General features: G+C 45.3%; 3 protein-coding genes across 4 annotated transcripts; 1 reads left to right on the top strand and 2 right to left on the bottom strand.

Annotated features, from left to right (window-relative positions):
• Positions 1-461: 461 nt before the first annotated feature.
• Positions 462-3,045, top strand: psma8 (proteasome 20S subunit alpha 8). The gene is made up of 7 exons (XM_012835392.3): positions 462-664; positions 1,432-1,558; positions 1,698-1,822; positions 2,044-2,166; positions 2,264-2,383; positions 2,628-2,690; positions 2,817-3,045. The coding sequence occupies exons 1-7, from the start codon at positions 563-565 to the stop codon at positions 2,910-2,912; spliced, it is 756 nt and encodes a 251-aa protein (XP_012690846.1). The 5' UTR covers positions 462-562; the 3' UTR covers positions 2,913-3,045.
• A 1,282-nt stretch (positions 3,046-4,327) lies between these two features.
• taf4b (TAF4B RNA polymerase II, TATA box binding protein (TBP)-associated factor) lies at positions 4,328-14,014 on the bottom strand. Of its 2 annotated transcripts, none has more exons than XM_031575309.2 (15): positions 13,344-14,014; positions 13,108-13,208; positions 12,577-12,897; positions 11,979-12,113; positions 11,185-11,304; positions 10,172-10,261; positions 9,911-10,084; positions 8,807-8,924; positions 8,563-8,662; positions 7,839-8,008; positions 7,030-7,160; positions 6,691-6,816; positions 6,401-6,457; positions 5,809-5,901; positions 4,328-4,707 (listed from the first exon to the last, which is right to left on the bottom strand). In XM_031575309.2, exons 1-15 carry the CDS (start codon positions 13,852-13,854, stop codon positions 4,573-4,575), a joined length of 2,382 nt encoding a protein of 793 aa, XP_031431169.1. In that variant the 5' UTR covers positions 13,855-14,014; the 3' UTR covers positions 4,328-4,572. The 2 variants fall into 2 exon arrangements, with proteins under 2 accessions (XP_031431169.1, XP_031431168.1); XM_031575308.2 differs by having other exon boundaries at positions 11,185-11,310; positions 13,344-14,013.
• Positions 14,015-14,257: 243 nt separating this feature from the next.
• On the bottom strand, positions 14,258-20,768 carry LOC105907101. Its single transcript, XM_012835379.2, has 5 exons — positions 19,386-20,768; positions 18,474-18,658; positions 17,814-17,958; positions 17,123-17,428; positions 14,258-15,515 (listed from the first exon to the last, which is right to left on the bottom strand). The coding sequence occupies exons 1-5, from the start codon at positions 20,661-20,663 to the stop codon at positions 15,354-15,356; spliced, it is 2,076 nt and encodes a 691-aa protein (XP_012690833.2). The 5' UTR covers positions 20,664-20,768; the 3' UTR covers positions 14,258-15,353.
• Positions 20,769-21,348: the final 580 nt, after the last annotated feature.

The following is a 21,348-nucleotide window of genomic DNA, read 5'->3' as shown; positions in this document are numbered from 1 at the left end:
ACGCCTCACTGGAAATGCTCATAACACACCTGCTTATAACCTTGCTAGCAAGTCCACCTCTTGTGTGAGAGGCTGCAAGTACTATCCAAAGATACTTAGGCCTACAATACAGGTCATAACGAACAAGAATTTACAATAACAGGAACAGCAACAACAACTTACGGAACACCACAAAAAAATATTTCCACTCTATAGTAGCTTACCACCTCTTGTGATTCACTGTCACTTATTGACATTGACTTTTGTTAGATTGTTTTGCCAATTGTAGTAAAGTCTTATTGCAGGTTCATTCGTAGTTGGTATAGCTATAATTATGTGTTTTCAGAGACGTTATAAGAGAGGACGTGTGTTTTCTACTTCTGGGCAACCATTAAAGGCTATGTTGTTGATTAAACTGTACATTTCCTGCAGAGGGCAGCAGTGCCCTGAAGCCTGTGAGTGCAGCACGCAAGAAGAAATTGACGCCTGCGCATCCTTATCATCCAAACAGCCTGGAAACAGGCACGAGAATACACAGATTTTTGTCGAAGAGTTGAGTTGCAGAAACTTTATTGTTAGCGCAATGTCTGCGCGATATGACAGAGCTATAACGGTCTTCTCTCCTGATGGACATCTTTTTCAAGTGGAATATGCACAGGAAGCTGTGAAAAAAGGGTCAACTGCGGTAAGATTAGCTAGTGAATTTCGCTGCCATCTAGCGAATAACTAGCTAGCTAAACAAGCTGTAAATTAGCTGTGTAGCAGCCTAACGTTTTAGCTAACGTTATGGCCGGGTTATTAGACACGTTTTTACCCTTTCGTCGAGTTTGAGCTCTCTGCCAGTGTTTACTTGTTAAAGCAGTTCTGTTGGTAACTTAGATGTGCGTTTTTGTCAAACTTCTGCAGCATTGAATGACTAGCCAAGTTGGCTAACTTGCTAGCTGATCATGACTTGCATGTTGTAGCTGGAATTGCCTTCTGGAGGAGCTAACGTTAGCTAACAGTTAGCCTCCTAACCTTATAGTACGCTGTTATAGAGTATTTGGTTTATTATAATTAACGTACACATATAAAGCATAGTGTAGCCATATAATTAACGTTGGGTTAGGTAGACAGTGGTCACATGCAAATGTTCACGCTAGCTATCTAACGTTAGCTGCATCAACTTTGTTACTGGAATTGTTTTGACTTGTCATAGCTGGGTGGGGATTTTTTCATGTAAAGGCAAAGTAGATACAACCAGTGATATCTTTGGTAATGTTTACTCTAGTATCCGTACAACACGAGATTGTATTTACCACAACACTGTCAAATAAAGAAGCACTAAAGGTGATATGAACTCTGTCCACATCCAGACCGGCCTGCAAGACGCTTAGATATATTGGTGTTATACTTCACCTTACATCACTCGTTTTCATGGGAGTGAACCTGATGTTCCACTCCTTTTTACAGGTTGGCATTCGTGGGAAGGACATCGTCGTTCTGGGTGTTGAGAAAAAGTCTGTGGCCAAGCTGCAGGAGGAGAGAACAGTCCGCAAGATCTGTGCGCTGGATGAGCATGTCTGCATGGCCTTTGCAGGTACTGCAACATAACATTTTGAGGGAAATATGCTTCTCAGGTGTAGCTTACATCTTGGAAATCATTTCTCGTATCATTGAAATCCTCAGTTTTATTGACAACCGATACAGTGAAGTCGTGTCTCCTTTTGTTCTTGCAGGTCTGACGGCAGATGCCCGCATTGTCATCAACAGAGCCAGGGTGGAATGCCAAAGTCATAGGTTAACAGTGGAAGACCCTGTTACTGTGGAGTACATCACACGTTACATAGCAACACTCAAACAGGTAAACAACAAAGTACAGAAACAAAAATCACCAACCACCACAACCACCAGTGCTGTCAGAACAACAAATGTTTTCCTGAAGTTTGTATTTATGACCATCTGATCCTGTCCTGTCCCTCTGTCCTTGTTCGTCTTCTCCTTGATCTCCCCCACTCTTGTCTTTCATGGCCTCTCAATGTGTCCTTCATTCTTCTTGTTTTTCTCCCCTTTGCCTCTTTCCAGCGATACACCCAGAGTAATGGCAGGAGACCATTTGGGATATCTGCTCTGATTGTTGGATTTGACTACGATGGCACCCCAAGGCTATATCAGACTGATCCTTCTGGAACCTACCATGCTTGGAAGGTGAATTAGCGTGCTCTCCCTCACACATAGATTATGGACTTTGGGAAGTTGGGGTGTGCTGGTGTTCTCTCCCCATGCTAATGATGTCCTCCCTCAGGCAAATGCCATCGGACGCAGCGCAAAGACTGTGCGAGAGTTCCTGGAGAAAAACTACACAGAGGAGGCAATTGCCACCGACAACGATGCCATCAAACTGGCCATCAAAGCACTGTTGGAGGTGAGACAAACACGTTGGCTCCTTGAAATCATTAGGGTATGTGTAGATACTATTTTTCACTGCACATGTCTTGTAACAGACACCCTGTCTTGTTAACTGTCAAGGGTTTAGTGAAGGACCTGAATGTGGAACACATGGCTGTGAAGCTTTGCAAAAAGCAAACACACACACACACACACACACACACTAAACTCCAGTGAGAGATTTAAATAATATGGCCCTAATTGCAATGCGTCCTCCACAGGTTGTCCAGTCAGGAGGCAAGAACATTGAGCTGGCCATCATCAGGAGAAAGCAACCGCTGAAGGCAAGTTATCCCCACATCCTCTTAAATGCTGCATGGTCCTGTGTGTGTGTGTGTTTTTATGTATGTGTGTTTATATATGTTTATGTATATGTACGTACATGTCACTAAATGTGTCATCTGTCACAGATTCTTGAATCCAAAGAGATTGAGACACTGGTGGCTGAGATTGAGAAAGAGAAGGAGGAAGAGGCTGAGAAGAAGAAGCAGAAGAAGTCTTCATAGATCTGGAACATCTGCTTGCCAGCCAAGCCTACCCTGCTCCGCTCCCGGTTGCTGGTGGTTCTGTCTGTTGTGTGTCAGGGTGAGCTGTTCACATGGAAGCTGCTCAATAAAGTTGTTGTTTTTTTAGTTTGTACCTTTGTGTTGTGTTCTCTGAATGGACACCATCATGAAGCACACACTTGGACACTGGGAAGTGGATATATACAGGGGGAAAAACAGCATGCACTCATTAGAAAGACCAAGTATGTAAGTATATGTTCAGGGAGTACACTGGTGGTTCAGAACAATTCAGGGAGAGGCATGCTGTGAAAAATCCCTTTGTCTTCCTCCTCCATTATAGATGTGCCGAAACATTTTATTCTTTTAATCAGCAGCTCAGAGGCAATGAAGTGTTTTGAACAGACTGATGGTCAATAATTCAATGAAAGTTTTCACAAGAATTACAGTGTTTACCTCGGAGTCTGTTCATTATGGTATTTTTTGAGAGTTGACCAGAGATCAAGGGTAGAGCAGCAACAAGAAGAACAAAGAAAAACTTGTGAGCACTGTGCTAAAAGAAAAGCTCAAACATCGGAGATACTTTGGTTCAAAACCGACTCCATCAATGTCCATTGGTGGGACCCAAATGAGGGGGTAGCGAATTGAGATTTTGCTTTCATTTCGTAGTTTGAAGATGAAGTGTTTTGTTACATTGCTTTCATTTCATAGTTCTGAGATGAAGTGTTATATTTTTATTTAAAGCAGCAGTGGATTTGAGCTAAAACTAGCAAGCTGTAACTGAACATCAAGTTGGTATCTTTTCAAAACAAACATAGTTTATACTTACCCCGAAATTAGAAACCATTTAGATCTATGCTTGCCTAGCCTATTCATTACCTAATAATTACTGAGGCCTCAAACGTGCTTGAAGCTGCTCTTCAATATATTGCATCGCTAATTCCTTGTGGCTTCTAAGCTTGTCACCATTAACCTCAATGCACTCCCTGTGGTGGTAAGGACTTTAAAAAAAAGTATTAGGAAACTTGTAAAGGGAATGTGAGAACTCATGCGTGAAACAAGGAGCAAAAAGCTGCGTGTTGTGCACAGGGAGGGGTAGCCTAAGGCTTGATGATAATGCATCTAATGTCTGTGGCCTCTAAGTTGCTGGATATGGTCCCTGACAACAATCAGGTTGCTTTACACACACACACACACACACACACACACACACAGTGAAAGGGACGTTTAGTCAAGATCAGGCATAAGCTCTAGCTAGAGAGTACAGTTACAGAAGGCTTTCAGCTGTATTGGGTCATCTTTGGATGCCAGGTGCAGAGTCAGTTTAGAGATCTAGGACTGGTTATCATTTCTGGTGCATGCTGTAGGTCACTTTGGCATCCTTAAAAAGAGGGGAAAAATTCACCAGACTTAGGCAGTAGCTGTGATAATCATGTTTAGTGTCCTAAATAAAAAAAAAATATTCATTTCATATTGAATACAACATTAGAATGTTTACATAATATACATAGATAACATAAATTATAATATATGTTGTGCAATCCACATTTCTCCCGTAAGTATAACAGAAATATAACGTGCTGTGCTACATTGGCAGTGCTCAACAGACTGCAGGCAGTCTAGTTTCACTGGAGCTGTTCTCTGGACCCAGTGTTTGCTGGTTTTACTTCAGCATGGCGCTGTAGAGTAGAAGGGAGCGCGAGAGGTGGGAGTCCTGCTCCATACAAAAGATGAGATCCCGGAGAGTGACCCGCGTCACAGACCTGGGCGTGCTCCTCTGACCCAGTGTACTGCTTACCTGGGGGGGGGGGGGGGGGGGACAGACACACAAGTTAGTCACACAGAGCCACTCCATCTACTGTTGGTGGAAGTTTTATCTTGTGTGATGTTGCCATGCCAGCTTCAGGGCCGTTTAGAGCTCTACACCTCCGGCATACTCAAACTTAAAGGAAGCAAAATGCCAAGATCAAAGATGCCACTTTTGTGTGTTTAGATTCGCGCCGTCAGGCAGGCATTGATTGGCTTATGGTATCCAAGAATCACTTTCATAATTTCTCCAGGAAGTAAATCTATTCTTCTACTCAATGCGAGAGGAAATTTGTAGATTTTGTTTAAATGATGGATGGTAACAAGGGAATGCTTTTCACAAGAATAAACTAACTATAACCTCAGAAGAAGTGAGAAACTTTTATCAATACAACGCACATTCAGATGCACCCTCAGTTGCCACTGATTATCTACTGGTCCCATCTTCTCAGATAAAAGATCTACAAATTTCCATTCCTTGCTGACCCAAACACAACAATTCTCTTCTAAATTCTCCATCTTCGTACATGAGCGTATGATCACTGAATGGAAATAAAATCAAAACACATATCTTTTGGCTGACGTTGAGATGTTCTATAAGGCCATTGGTGTGATCTTGTTTTGAGTCTTTGAGTAATACTTATAATTCACACAAGCAGTCAGCAGTCCCTGACTCCCTCTTTCTTGGCATATGTGCTCATTTCCCAGTTCCCTCTTCCCCCACCCACCCACCCCGTCTCCTTCCTCTCCCCACCAAGCCTCCTTGCACACAGGCAAAACCCCAACATCATTAACATAGCAGCCTGGGGCGAGTGGAATAAAATAAATGGAGAATTACGAACGAATTAAAACACACACACAGACACACACACACACACACACACACACACATATTATTACCCACCCACACATTAGCAACCAGCATTAATGCCTCACAGAGAAAATGTGCCTTGGGACCAAAATCATACAGATAATAAAAAAAAGCAAACATTACAAAGAAAGACAGAGTGAACTACAGCTGTTTAGACATAACTGACTACAACTGGCTACTAATCAGCCTCACACACACACACACACACACACACAGAGTCACCTCAAGGGGGCGCTTCCTGCGGGGACCGATGGCGGCAAGAGCTGCCAGGTTGGCCTGCCTGTGCTGGGCCTGAGCCAGCTCCAGCTGCTGCATCTGAGGGAGAGAGAGAGAAAGAGAGAAAGAGAGACTGATACTCTGCTCAGTATTTCTTCACCTGGCCTGGGAATCCTGGGAGAAACTTGACTGTGACTGGCAGAGTGTCTTACATCACAGTGACACGGTATTCTTCAGTCTTTTTTGTTGTTGCTGGGAGTATTAGATGACAGTTGTGTGTAAAGAACACTAGCAGCCAATCCATGTGCCCACATATACGCTGCACACATAACTACCATAATCTTATAGCTTCATCTACTGGCTAGTATTAAAACAGTGATATTAAATGAAGAATATTCTGCATAATCCAAGCTGCACTATTCCAAATGATGGACCCACATTACAAACCAGAAGCATACAGACAGTTTCATATGCTGTTCCTTGTGCCACTTCTGGCTTCTACAACTGCTTGAGAAGTGAGGGAGGGAGTGAGTTAGAGCTGAAGCCTGATGTACTATGATGAGAGAGAGAAACATGTTAGTAGGAATGTTATCCTCACCTCTTTTGCCCTCTGTCTGAGACTCTGCTGTTCAGGGTCTTCATTGCTGGAACGACTCTGCAGGGGAGAGGGGAGAGGGGAGAGGTATTCATTATGGCAAAGGGTTGTGATTATTATATACCAAAACTAATGAATCCAACAGATCTCAAAAAACATGAGCTAGCTGAATTTCCAATGTGTACAGAGGGGGCGAGGGACCTTGAGGTATAAAAGTAAACTTTAATAAAAGGTGAGTGGGTACCTAGCCCTCATCGAGCGTGGTACCCAGAATGCCTCAGAGGAGGTGTTACCTTGGCAATGCGGAGCAGCATCTCTCTCTCCTCCTCCTCCATGCGCTGCTGCTGCAGTTGCTCCACGTGCTCCAGAAAGCGCAGCTGACTCCGGACATCAGTCACCTGCCGGTACTGCCAGCAGTCCTGCGTATGTGTGTGTGTGTGTGTGTGAGAGAGAGAGGGAGAGACAGAAATGGTGTGACAGGAACAGTGTGTTTGTGTGAGTGTATGATTGCCCTTAATAGTGTACTCAAATTCAGAGAGAAAGGGGTGGGGGGGGGGAGGCGGTGGCGGGGTGGAGGACATGGAGTCTGAGTGTGTGTATGTATTTGTGTGTGTGTGCGCATTAGCGATTACCTTCAACTGCATGTGGCGGTGTTGTGCAGTGACTGTGACTTTCCCCAGCAGGTCTCGCAGTCGTTCCTCAGTGGCATGGGACACCAAACCCACAATGTCTCCTTCCAAACCGGACACACCTCCAGCCAGAGCTACACAAACAAACAAACAAACAAACACACACACACACACACACACATACACACCTAAAATAAGACAAATAAGCAAACACATACACACACACCATCCAAGTACAGTGCAGCTGTCTCCCCCTCTCTCATTTAAATTCAAACTAGATGATAAAAATGACTGTACTAGTCTCTCCCCCTTCCTGCTTTCTGCTGATGAGGGCACGTCTGATGCTCTCATTTCCTCTCCTCCACTCTGGAGTGCATCTCTCCCGTTCCCTCAAGGCACGCTCTTCTCATCCCATCTTCTCTCCTTTTTTCCCTCCCCCTTTCTGTCTCTCTCTCTCTTTCTTTCTTTCTATTATTCCCTCTCTCTCAGTTTCTTAGTTCTCTATTTTGATTCAGTTAATTTGCATACTGCATCACAGCTTCTCTCTGTCACACACACACACACACACACACACACACACACACAAAACAACTCGCTGATCAAAGCTTTCAGTGCCATCTATCTTAAAACTTTTTCAGCTTCTCGACTGAAATAAGAATGTGGTAGACAGACGGTGAGAATCTGTTACAGAAGTTTCATACTTTCCACCTTCTACATATCTTGACCCCGTCTCTCACTCACACTCTTGTGTGCACAGCTCCTCCCCCACACACACACACTTTCTCCCTCACCCACACACACCCAGTCTTTACCTGTATTAGTAATGCGTGTTCGTAGGGCAGAAGGACAAAGGAATGGCTCGTCCCGGCAAGACCTAATGACCAAGCCAACGGACTCCGCCCCGGTTGCCAGGATACGGGCTCTCTCCTCACTGACGCTCACACCGGCCATGGACGCCACATCATTGAGATCATCCTCATCCCTAAACAAACACACACACTGATTATTATAAGCAGACATTGACTGATGGAGATAATTTCCAAACACTGTTAATGACTTAAGAATATAATAATCAGGTGCCTTGTATTATTAATTACCTTATATGAATCATGTACTTATGTAAGCAGGAACATGGCTTTTCTGTGTTTCTGCGTGTGTGTAACTTAGAATATTAGGTGACACTTAGTCTGCATATGTACAAGAGCATGTTTAGACCAGAAGTGATAAGAAGGGTCGAACTGTGCTTCTTCCGACCTTGCAAAACTTCCATCCTTGCCTCGGACGTCAGAAATCCACCACGTGGTTATTTCTGCTGAACGCTAAACTTCTGTCTATATAAACCTTGTGCGATGTGTTTATCATTGCTTCACTTTCAGCCTTGTGCTGGGAGTGAGCCCGGTTGCAATTGTTGTTTGTCTAATAAATATACTTATATGCAGCTCCGGAGTCCTGAGGTAACTAGGGTGAATTTTCACCTATCATTGACAAACATTCAAAAGCATCAGCCTGAAGTGAGTTCACACATGCAGTCACTACCGGAAGGTGCCGGTGCTCTCCTTGAATCTGAGATTGAGAGTGGGTAGTGATGAAGCTGTATGTGATTTTGTGATCTGTGCTGAGGGCCCCACTATCACACCTGCAGAGAGAATGAGAGAGAGAGAGAGAATGAGAGAGAGAGAGAGAGAGAGAGATTTCAGACAGTGGCACTCTTGGCTGAAACATGGTGACCGTGGCAAAACAGACCCAAATATCTGTTCCCACACAGATACGCAAGCCCTACCTGTGGTGGGTGTTCTGGTGGTCTGGAGGACAAAGTGCTTGGACACACCCCCTCCCTGTGCAGTATGTTGTAAGGTCATAGGCTTTTTAATGACCATACCTTGCTGGGGCTGAATCACCTGCACAAGTAGAACTGGTCTAAGGTGGGGAACATCATCATCGACTAGATAAACACAGGAAGTAGATGACCACTGTTCTGGAACATATGTGGTCGCAGAGTAGATGTCATAGGCATAGGAGGGACAGAAACAGAAAATCTTTCTATGAAAATCATAGAAAGTAGGAGTTAAAGAAAAAGCCCTCGAAATAGTTACACCAGGCACAAAGTGAACAGGACAAGATGTTCAGACACATTGAACTGCAAAGGGAAATCAAAAATAGAGCACCATGACAGAGAGACAGAGGGACCCACACAGAGAAGGCACACACACAGAGAAGAAGCGCCAACACTAGCAGAGAAGCTCAGAGATTAGAGGAGAGCGCTGTGACAAGTTTGTGACAGATTGAAGAATCAGCCCTGAGCACCCACCTACTTCCCACAATGCAAAGCCTCCCCTGAACCTCTCAGGCTCAGCGTTATATATCAAACTCGCTGAAAATCTAATTTCATTTACCCAAATTAGCTTTGGGATGTCTGCAAAACTCCACAAAACTCTCAAATAGAAAAGCGTAATGCAATTTATAGTATTGCATTAGGAAACACAACTTAATATTTTGTTTATGCGATGTGATGTGTATAAAGTTTTCAGACAGAAAAACAAAGCTGATGGGGCACGTTTAGGTGTGTGTGTGTGTGTGTGTGTGTGTGTGTGTGTGTGTGTGTGTGTGTGCTCCTGCATGTTTATGTGTATGTGCGTGTGTGTCTGATAAGGCTGATGAATAAAATAGATGAAGGTGTCTGTAAGTGAATTAGCCCTACCCTCAAGCCAGAGTGTTACAGGGGTAATTAAGACGAAGTGGAAAGAAAATTACACAATATGAACTCCACTAAAGGGGAGAGAGAGAGAGACAGAGAGAAAGAGAAAGACACACACATACAAAAGTACATGCACATACATAGACACCCATGCATACTCAGTGTGAGGGTGTAGTGCACAGTAGTTACCAGCGAAGTGGGCCTGGCTGGCTGAGTGGTTTTCACTGATGAGGAGGGCTGGGTGGAGGTGGAGGTGGAGGTAGAGGCCTGGGCTGGGGGTGCAGCCTGAGGACTGGGCTGCTCACACTGCTGGATGAAGAGCTGGGAGTTTGGGGTGAACTGCCGAACAGCAGGGAGACTCCTCTGAAGGGGGTGGGGGGGATGAGTGAGGTCACCGTCCCTCTATTTTTGAACATCTCAGTTGATCAAGCATGTGTTTGTGCCTCTCACCTTCAGGAAAGTCACCAAGTATGGTTGAGGAGATGATTTCAGCTCAGAGTAAAGTTTCTCTGTGAACTCTTCTGCTTCAAGCTTCCCATCCTTAAAAAAGACACACACACACACACACACACACACACACACACACACACACACACACACACACACACACACACACACACACACACACACACACACATCAATATCTAAAGCCAAAACCTGTTAACATCAGATACATGTGTTTACAGCATGGCTTTGTTGATTTGATTGAAAGGCTCAAATGCATTGCATTATTTTCCATCGTTATCATGACAATTCTTGTTGACTGCATTTTACATGCATGTCTATTCACCACAGTCCTGTGGTCAGTTTGAATAATGAAGTGGCAAAATAAGATACAACAGACACACGTAACAAACAAAACACTGGAAGTTATTTGCCACAGCTTTTAACAAAAGTGGTGAGCACAGCTATTTTGACACCTGTGTTGGAGCCAAGAGGTTTAATAGTCATTAAGTGGACTGAAGCCACTGGCTAAAAGCATAAAGGCGAAAGAATCTGGCCATATTGTGTGTGCTTATTGACAAGCCATATCAGCACCACCAGAGGTGATACATAATGTATGTCATACAGACAAATAGCTATGGCCCAAAATGTTGGCTTGGCAACAAAATAAATAGTTGTGGAAGAATGGGTTGAGCAATCGGGAAAACAGAGTTAATGACGAGACTTAACGCATCATAATGGGCAAACCTGCTTTAGTACTGGCACCCTAGGCTGGATGTAAACAAAGATATTGATCAACAATGATAGAACAAGGGCCCTACTTAAGATAACAGGTGTACAGGGGGAGGGGACTCTGAGAAGACCCTCGCTGAAGGGGAGGAGGTGTGTTTCTTTAGCTAGTTCCCCTTCAAAACAGCCATCTTCTGCTAATTTAGTAGCCTTCAGATACAAGCCAGTAAAGGATGCTTGAATACAGGAAGCACATGTGCTATGACAGGAAGAGATATGGAGCCACGTACCAGCAGGCTTTTGACAAGGTTGCGCACGTTCATGCCCATGTCTGAGGAGCGGCTGCCACTGGAGGCCAACTTCATCAGCGTCACCAGGAAGTTCTTACACTTGTTCACATTCTCAATGGTCTGTTGCTTAGACACACAATTTAAGATAACAGAGAAGGAGGGTAAAGACAGTCAGGCTCCTGACAAGAGTTTGTGAAGACAACATTGTGGGAATAGACAGAGATAAACAAACTACAGAATAAGTTGTGCTGAAATTGAAATGAGCACCCCAGTGCTCACAGGAGAAAACACACTATAAACCAACAGTCACAAAATGAGAGATGCCACCAGAGCTCACACGAACTCACACACCAGTAAAACAGAGGAGTAAGTAGGAATATGTACCTGATCCATGACAGCTCTATCCCGTTCTTAATGAAAAGGACATTTAATTTAGCAGTTTACTGAAAACTTTGACACCCCCCTCCCACACCAGTCTTATCTCACCCTAGCCAGAAGGTCAAACCAGTCGTTATCAGGCCATGACCAGAGGGTCAAACCACCCTTATTATTACACTCTTGTTTGGTCTAATGTATCAGCTCATCAAAATGTATGAAATATTTGCTCCTACACGGTCATGGATCTGCACAACAAAAATCTCAGAAGGACAATGGTCCAGTCGTAACACATGATGGATAAATAAGAATAACAAATAATGTGCCTCGAGGTACTTCTCTAAACAAAAAAAATTCCCCTAAGGCTGACGGAATAACACACAAATGTCCTAAAAGAATGATTGAGCTGGAGGTCTCACTGAGGTGACAGCATCTGAGGGCGTGGGCTTGGGCTTGGGCTTGGTGGGGACATTTGCTGAAAGGATCCGAGGGGCAAGGCTTCCTGGACGGCTCGCCGGAATCCCAGCTGGAGTGGTGGAGGCTCCACCTGTAGTCTGACATCATATTCAGAAAAAATAAGACATTCTGATCACCAATGAATGAGAACAATGAATATCAGCAAAATGTAAAAACGTTTAAAAAAAATACATCAGTCTCCAGGGCACTACAACTTGCTTCTAGTAGCTGCTGAATGAACTCAACTGAATTTAATATTTATGTACACAACCAGGGAGAAGTTGTAATTGCCCCATCAAGGTTTCCATTACAGGCCTTAACATCTAACCAGCTCAAAATAAAAATGTACTAGGTTCTATGCATGACCCCTTAACCACCCACTTGGGGTTGTTTGAATTTGAATTATATAAACCTAAGATGTCATGCATGCGCTTTATCAAGGCTTTTGGTCTCTAGAGGGATTGTTAACCAGCTACCTGTGAATGTGCTTATCACACGCCCACTGTCTGACAACAACAGAACCCCCCGCTTTATACTAGCTGATCAGTGCTACCCGGCTACCTTGATGATGGTGGTGTGTTGACGAGTGGCCCCGACAACGGAGTTGAGCCTCTGGGGGATCGTGCCCACGGCAGAGGTGGGTCTCTGAGGAATGGCCCCCACTGCAAAGCTAGGCCTCTGTAAGCAGGTCCCAATGGCAGAGCTAGGCCTGTACGAAACCCTCCCCACAGCATTGGGCCTCTGTACGGTGAGCCCTGCGGTGGAGCTAGGCCTCTGTGGCATGGTCCCGATGGTATAGGTGGGCTTGGGATTGCTGACAGGAGGGCAGACTCTGATGACCGGGGCAGATCCTGGCTTCCTGATTACGGTGGCTGCAGATGGCTGAGAGAACAGAGCCCCCAGTCCCATGTTAAAAACCATATTATTCCTGATACATTAATCATTTACATTTACTTCCTGACTTACTTTAGTTAAATACTTTCTAAACTTTTTTTGACCCAGTTGTGAACAACCAGTTGAACAGTGGCTCCAATCGATTATGAGGTGTGTAGGGACAGCATTCAACATGCATGTCAACATACAAACACACACCTGGATCAGGCCTGGATTAGTGATGACCCTCTGAGCCTGTGCTAAAGCCTGCTGGGATACAAGCATTAGTTGCCCACTGTCGCTACGCACCAGTACCATACCTGAGAGAGAGAGAGAGAATACAAATGTAGAGATGAACAGCACCTGATAAAGACAACAACAATACTGTAACATGGACAATACATGTGAGTGTATAAGGCATTATAATGCAGGTGACTGCACGTAGGTAGGCCTACCTGGTGGGATCTGGAATGTTGCAGGAAGCTGAACTGAAGCAGTTTGTGGGGGCCTTACCATGGCCACACTGGACTTGGGTGCAGGCATCCTTGGAGGAGTAGGGCCGACAGTGTTCGCCATTGTAGGTAGAGAGGGAGTAGTCTGGATTTTTGGCACGGGGGCGCGAGGAGAGGCACTACTAGCTGGACAAACCTGGATGGGTGCCACGCTTGTCTGAGCAACCGCACCACCGCCGGTCGCGGTACTTGGTGGGTGCGAGGAAGTGACCAGCGTGTTGGATACCGCTTCGCCATTACTAGTAATACTTAGCCCGGTGTTAGCTGCGAGTTTGTGGGGTGGTTCTTGTGTGTCTGTAATTGTACTTTTTAATTGTACTTGCGCTACAACGCTCCCTTCAGTCGTAGGTGACACAGATGTTGAACTTTCCGTAGCGCCGACGTCTGCTGCAGTTTGGCATGTGTTCTCGGATGGTTGTGTTTGGCTGCACTCTGAACTGCTGTTCGCAGACATGGGTAGCTACCATGTGTGTTGCGGTCTGCTAGATTTGCCGCATCCATAAAAAAGAAGAATTCGTGATGTGTTTTGCTCTGGTGATGTGGATCCCATCAGTTCAGTCTTTCATAAGCTTCTGCTCAAGTTATAGTGTTGGATTAACGCTTGAACTGAAAGGGAAACCACACTCGGTGTACGCCTATCCATCTTATCACAGCTCACCGCGTGTTCAATTTACTCAATTACCACACAGGTTAATTATACACCCCAAACACACAATACTCCACTTAGAGATAAACCATTAACCAATGTAGGTATTTCTTTGTGTCTGCAAAATTCGAAGTTATAGTAATGTCCTAATCGTCTTATATTAGTGCCAAGGCTTCGATGTCCTGTAACATGTAACGAAACAAAAGCTGGGTTTCTTAATAAACTTTTATTGTCAGAATCACATAACATTCCTCACGGATAAGTTCTTGTTTATTTTTTCTCCTTTTTTTTTGTTGTTCTGAACATCTTCTCTTGCAGAGCCCGTTTGATTCAAAGAATGCTTGGTTTATGAGAAGTCCATAGAATGTGTCAGAGATGGGCTGGAGATAACTGTCAAGGGATGTATTTAGTGAGTTTGCCTTGCCTTACCATATGCCTGCCAGAATTTCACTTACATCTATGAGTCTTGCACTGGCTTTTCTTCATAAGTCAGATCACAACCACAGGTCAGTCAGAATAAGTGTCTGTGTCCACTATGGACATCGGATATGTGGACCGATTGGGAAAAAATAATACAGAAATGTCCTAGAAATGTGCAAATAATTATTTTGCTTTTCATCCCATCAGCATTCATTCCCTAGACACCTGTTTTACATGGCTGTATATATATCCGTGTGTGTGAGTGTGTGTGTGTGTATGAAGTTGGGTTCTATAGTTGCAGAACTCATTGCCTTTAGGATAGAAAGCAACACTGCGAAGAGAAACACGTGTCCTGCATTGCATTAGTGCAAAAACATCATCTTTACAGTGGCACAGGGTAAAACAGAACTGGCCTGAAGGGTCAGCTAATTGTGTGTGTGTGTGTGTGTGTGTGTGTGTGTGTGTGTGTGTGTCTGCAGTATAGGTGTGTAGATTTAGAGTTTGAGTCAGATTTAGATCTCAGAAGAGTTGAAGTGGTAGCTGTCAATAAATAGATGAGACAGATTATGTGATGCATTCAGACAGTTGACATGATCTCCTCCTGTCCAGGTTGCTGTTTCATTGCTTGTTCATAATAGATGCTCATATAAGTTTACACAATGGTTTCTTCTCTCAGAAAAGACTATTGCTTTCATGAGGAGTCTCTCTGAAGTTTTAAAACAAACTTTCACTTTTTTAAATGAGATGGAGGCCTTTGGCCCCAAAAGAGCCCTCTGATCCACTTTCAGTCTTTTCAGATAAAGCTGTGCAGTGAATCTGGATTTCTCCAAACAGGGCATCCATGTTTAGATGGATAGGTCACATCCAGTAACCTTCGACCTCTGACTCTAGTTGAGGGGCTCCTGTTTGATGCAGATGACAGAGGTGACCCCACAAGGGCCCCGCCCGACCTCCCGCCGCAGGACGTACTCGCTGAACTGGGAGGAGTCGACGCCCCCTCCACACGAGCCCACAATCTCAAACCCTCTCTGCTGTAGTCGCTCCAGCACCTGCACACACACACACACACACACACACACACACACACACACACACACACACACACACACACACACACACACACACACACACACACACACACACACACACACACACACACACACACACACACAGAAACATGAGGGAAACATGAGGGAATGTTTTAAAAATCTCTGTGCTGAATTCTTCTTCGAGATACACAAACAGGCTGAGTTTTCCATAGTAGGGATTCTCTGCAGAGAGTGAGATTACATTCCATTAGTCTGCCCTGAGGAGGTATGTGTTCCTCTCTCTCTCCTTCAACCCAAATCCCCCTATTCTTTCCCTCAACGTCCCTTCCCCCCCCCCCCCCCCCTCTCTTGTGCATTCTGATTTGACCTCTCTCGATCACACTGTCCTTACACTCTCCCTGTGTCTCTCCTCTATTAGTATATGCCACAAGGCAGAAATGTTAATAACCAAACTGAATGTTTAGTGCCTAAAGACATACAGACATGCACAGATTCACATTCACACACAGATATTCATAGACACACTCAACAACAACAACAATAAAAACATACAAAATCAATTCAGGAGGTATTGAATAAAATATGTGTGAATGATTGTATGAATGTATATATACGTATGTACAAGGCTCTGTAAAGCGCTTAGAGACAATTTTATTGTTTGGCGCTATATAAATAAAAGTGAATTGAATTGATTATGTGTGTATGTGTACGTGAGAAAGAGAGTGATCACATATTCATGCCTAATTACATTTGTATGCGTGTGGGAATGTTTGCATATTTGTTCTGGCATATCAGAAGGCAACACAGATAAAAACAGAACATCCCATGTTTGATTCATGACAAACTAACAACACCCAATGCGATCATCCCCATACCAAAAAGTTGGTGCATGACATCTCTATCTGAATGCATATTTCAGTCAACACACTAGAATTCCATTGAAACATAGTCTTCTTGAGAACTATGTGTAATGCTTCCACCCAGATTTTAGAGAAGATCTTCAGATATTCACATCTGTTTAAAATCTTTTTGTCTCCCAGTGTTAGCAGTGGTGTCGCACAGACATAAATAAAAAGACAGTGAAAGGATGCCATTTGACATGAATGCCGTAAGCTTAGAAGAGTGCACCGAAATACAAATATTTCTCATGAACTTTGAGGCAGACAGGTGTCTCTCCTTCCATACATTGCTTAACAGCAACAGCATGGGGCTGGATCTGGGTCATGGCACCAAATGAGTGAAATTGAGTTATAACAAAGCAAGTTGCACTGATCAGAGAACAGTCTGGCCTGCCACTCGACAGCCACACAACCACTAGAAAGCATGAATATACTGTAGGTGTAGGATTCTGTGGGAAGAAAGGTAGCAGTTCAAACTAATGTATAAACCCAGGATGTCAGCATTTCTGATATTTACTTAAAATACTGCAAAAAAATTGTCCTCTACTGAAAAGGACCTGCCCTGACACTGTCCTCCGGTGACCATACAGAGGTAGGAAATATGTGTGTTTGTGTGTGTGTGTGTGTGTGTGTGTGTGTGTGTGTTTGTGTGTGTGTGTGTGTGTGTGTGTGTGACTGCACACATCCACCTATCCCCTACAAGCCTACCTGCACGGAGTTGAGCTGGCAGTAGCCGTTGAGCGGGAAGCGTATGACGTGCGTGTGGTCCTGGTTCCAGCCGGCGCCAAGCGCCTCGCACATCACATCGCCCACCTCGGGGAAGACGTCCTCCACCAGGCCTCGCTCGCCGCTCAGGGCGATCCTCTCGCCCAGCTCGGGCGTCACACGCACCACCACACACTCGCAGGGCCGCGCCGCTTGCCGGGCTACCCGCTCCTCGTGCCAGCGCTCCAGCTCCGTCTGCATGGGGACCAGCTGGAAGAACTTCACCTCCTCATAGAGCAGGGAGAAGTCCTGCACAGAGACGGAGGGAGGGAGGGAGGGAGGGACACGTCAGGAGCGGAGGAGAGGATAGAAACAGAGGGGTGAGTGAGAGGAAGAAAGTTAGGACACACATTAGAGATGAGAGACAGAGAGAGAGGAAGAGAGAAGAAGAGGTAGCAAGATAAGACACATCAGAGGTGGAGAAGGTAAAGAAGAGAACTGGAGAAGGGAGGGAGAGGATGAGAAGGAGGCTGGTGATGAGACATGGGTGAGACACATAATACATATAAACAGGCTCAAATTGACTACAATGTCTGGAACACTTTTCCACTTGAACAACACATGAACATGTAACCCTCCAACTAGGAGACGGAGGGAGGGGAAAACAAGTAGAGAGACAGAGGGAGAATCTAACCTTAAAATCATCAGGGAGAAGGAGTTTGCAGGTGCGCAGGAAGTTGAGGATGTAGCGGAACATGAGGCCGTCCCGGTCGATGAAGTAGTGCTGCTTCAGACTGTCCAACACTATGGGCTCTGAGCCATCGAACAAACGACCAATTCTGAAAAGAAGGAGGGCAGAAGGAGAGAAAGACAGAGAGAGTTGTGACAATGCAAGAATGTGCCTTTGTAACACAACAGACATGGTTTGGAAGTTTAGTTGTAGCAGAATGGTTATAGACAAGTATTGAAGACCACAGGGTGCAAGATGACCAGGAGGTGTTGTTGGCAAAGCCAGCAGTTTACTGGACTGTTTCAGATGCAACTGATTTCGAATGCTATTCTTTCCTCATTTTATCACCACGTAATCTCCTGAACAGCAACAACACCATGAGAGCACACTGCTGGGAAGAACAAGGGATGTGATGACCTCAGGCAGTAGAGTCCTGCCTCCAGCTAAACTAGTTCTTCTCTTGCAGCCTTTAATGCATGCAACACTGATACAAGCTCACATTCCATCAGGCCCATGACATTAGTGGCAAAGATATCCTTGTGAAGTGGCTGACCTCTATAGATGCTCCTGGAGTTTCATTAAATGCTGCCTAGGTATGCTGTGTTTTTACTTTAGTGTGTGTACCTTGACTCTGGGTACTTGGTCAGTGTAGCGAGGCTGCTGGTGTACATGTGCCCCCCCACATCGATATGGACCGGTGCGTTGGTTTTGCTGAGCTTTGCTGGTGTAGGTATCCCATGGCAACCAATAGGAGAGGCAGGTGATTGTACCAGCAGGGGGCGACCTGACATACTGCTGCTGTGACTGTCCTGCATACACAAAAAATAGTTTTGGTAAAACACTCTCCATTGCACACAACAGACACATACACACACACACACAGATTTGTATCAGGTCTTGTATGGTCTTAAGGCAGAGTTTTATGCATTCTTATCTCTTTAACTTCTGCTTTGACTAATAGAAATGCAATACCTCAAAAAAGTGCAGTCGGCATTCTAATGTTCATCATTGGTCAACAATGCTATAATGACAGCAATAAATAAATAAAATAATTGAATTTAATAATTGTAAACGAATACAAAAGAACACCTAAAACAGAAACGCTTAATACAAACAGCTTCACAATTAAATTAGGAAGGCTGGGTCTACCACCACCATTTCTATCTTTTGAGGTTAATAATGAAAGATTTCAGCTTTCAGCTCTAACGAGATCAAAAAGTAGAACACTACCTGTACAGATGTGTACATGTTACATTTAGAGTATAAACAATCATTAAGTCGAATACTGTTTCCTCGAAAGTATTTACTTCAATTTACGGCACTTTTTACTAATAATAGCTCAAATGAGAAATTCTTAATAAAACCATCCGTAGATGTATGTGTTCCTAGAAATGACCTTTCTGTCGTGTACAGTCTGTGTGGCGTATGTAGGCTATTTGCCACTGGAGAACAAAAAAAGACCCGAGTTTCCCAAAAAAGACTCAATCAGGGGGTATTTTCCTCTGTGAGCCAAGAGAAACATCTCCATCTGCCTACCTGCGCTGGAGGCACTAGAGCAGGGGAGGCTGTCTTGCTGTTATGCTCGTTTGTAGCCGGCTGCAGAGTGGAGTCTGCACCAGTTGTAATGGCCGGAGTGTCCTCGTGCCGTTTCTTCGGCGAGGAAGCCTCTGTTCCTGCCACATCCAGCGGATACACTAAAGTCCTTGGACGTTTGCTCACTCTCTGCGGTTTGACTTCAGTTGCATCCTCCTCCTCCACGTGCTGCACATACGGCAGCAGTAGCTGGACCGTTTCCGATGCAATGCGCTGAGTGGGAGCTAACTTTGACCCAATACCTGCGATGCTATTGAGCGTTGCTATGGAGACGGCGCCGATGCAGTGGTTCGTGTAGGTCTTGGACAGTTTGGCCGCACGCGACAGCATCTGCATCCTGGTGCCAAGCAGGTTCTTGCCAATCGCTTTGTTCTCGTACCAGGTCGCGTCTCGTTCCCCACAGTGATCCCGCGGACGCTGGAAAAATGCCTTGCACAGCGGGTTGCGTTTTGCGAGGTATTTTACAAAACTGGCATAAGGGCAAAACTCAGTGCCAGTCTCGTACATACGGGGAAGATTGTCCTCATCCGAATCAGATCTTTTTTTAGTCCAAGATGCAGAGCGCGACTTGTGGTAGGGACCAAGCGCTTTGAAATACACAAACTTTCTCCCGTCCTCATCCATCGCGAGCCCGAAGGAATCCTCCTCCAATTCCCGCTGGTTCTCGCGCCCGCGTGTGCAGAAGTACATGCAGGTCTCGAACCACACTTTATTGAGCAGCCCGAAAGGTGAGCTCGCGCAGAACACGGGAGACGTATAGAGTTTCCTCAGGTCGGCGCGTGTTATCGCCTGTTTCTGCACCACCGGACCTGCACCCTGTTCCTCGAGTTTCCTGATGACAGCGGCGAGCGTCAGGTTCGCGCCCCGCAACTCGGGGTCCTTGGTGAGGTCGAGCGCGCGGCAGTAAGGTGGCTCATTCAGGTACCGGTTGAGAGAACTACGAATGCTGATGAGCGAGGACTTGCTGTAGAGCTGCCCGCTCTTGGAACGTGCCTCTGCATAGAAGGAGCGCAGCACGCGACACAGAGCCTCCTTGTTCATGCTCTCAAAGTCCGGACTCTGCAATTTCTCGCTCAGGTACTCACGAAATATTCGGACCGCATACCGGGTGGCAAGACGTGTGTTTTCACTCAGACGAGACCGGTCGGGGTCCCTCCCCGTGGCTATAGCGTCCTCCTCCTCCTCCAGCTCGTCCCCTCCGTGCTGGTCCGTATTGCGCATAACGACTGAGTCTTCTTCAGTCTGATCTGATGCGCAACTGTCAGGAACCTCTCTTTCCTCCTCATGCTCCCACTCCTCCTCAAACTCTCCGTCCTCCTCTCCAGTGATCTGGATCTCTTGAATCTCTCCATCCTCTTCTTCTTCCTCTTCTCCTCCTTCCTCCTCCTCTTCTTTCCTTTCATGGTCCCCCATTCCCTGCTCCTGCTCGTCGCTGTAACTGCGCTCACGGCTGCCAGGCATTCTCGCCATATTGCGGTCTGTGTGTCCCAGTCCCGAGGCAGTGCGCATGCGCTATATTGGACCGCAGCGGAGCCGAGAGTGTGTTCGGTGTTTTAGTGACCTTCAGCCACCAGCACAGACACGCGCTCTTAAAGGTGCAGGGAGAAGGGGGGCATTCCCAAATTAAACACGCACAACACACACACACACACACACACACACACAAAGAGAAAAAAAGAGGAGTAGAGAGAGAGACAGATAGCAGTCTGCTATATGTTGTATTGGCCCAGCGGAGATGATTGGCTAAAAAATCTTGATGACAGAGACCTTTCTTGCAGTAAACCCCTGCAATGCACTGCAGACACAGGTACACACAAATACTGCATACACACATGTGCACGTGCACACACAGATAGATAGATACAGATAGTAAGAAAGGCAACAACTTAGTTAAAACAGACACTCA

Source organism: Clupea harengus, chromosome 10 (assembly GCF_900700415.2).
Source record: "Clupea harengus chromosome 10, Ch_v2.0.2, whole genome shotgun sequence".
NCBI classification, from domain to species: domain Eukaryota; kingdom Metazoa; phylum Chordata; class Actinopteri; order Clupeiformes; family Clupeidae; genus Clupea; species Clupea harengus.
Note: the sequence above shows the minus strand (reverse complement) of the source record. Positions and strands in the feature narration are given on the sequence as shown.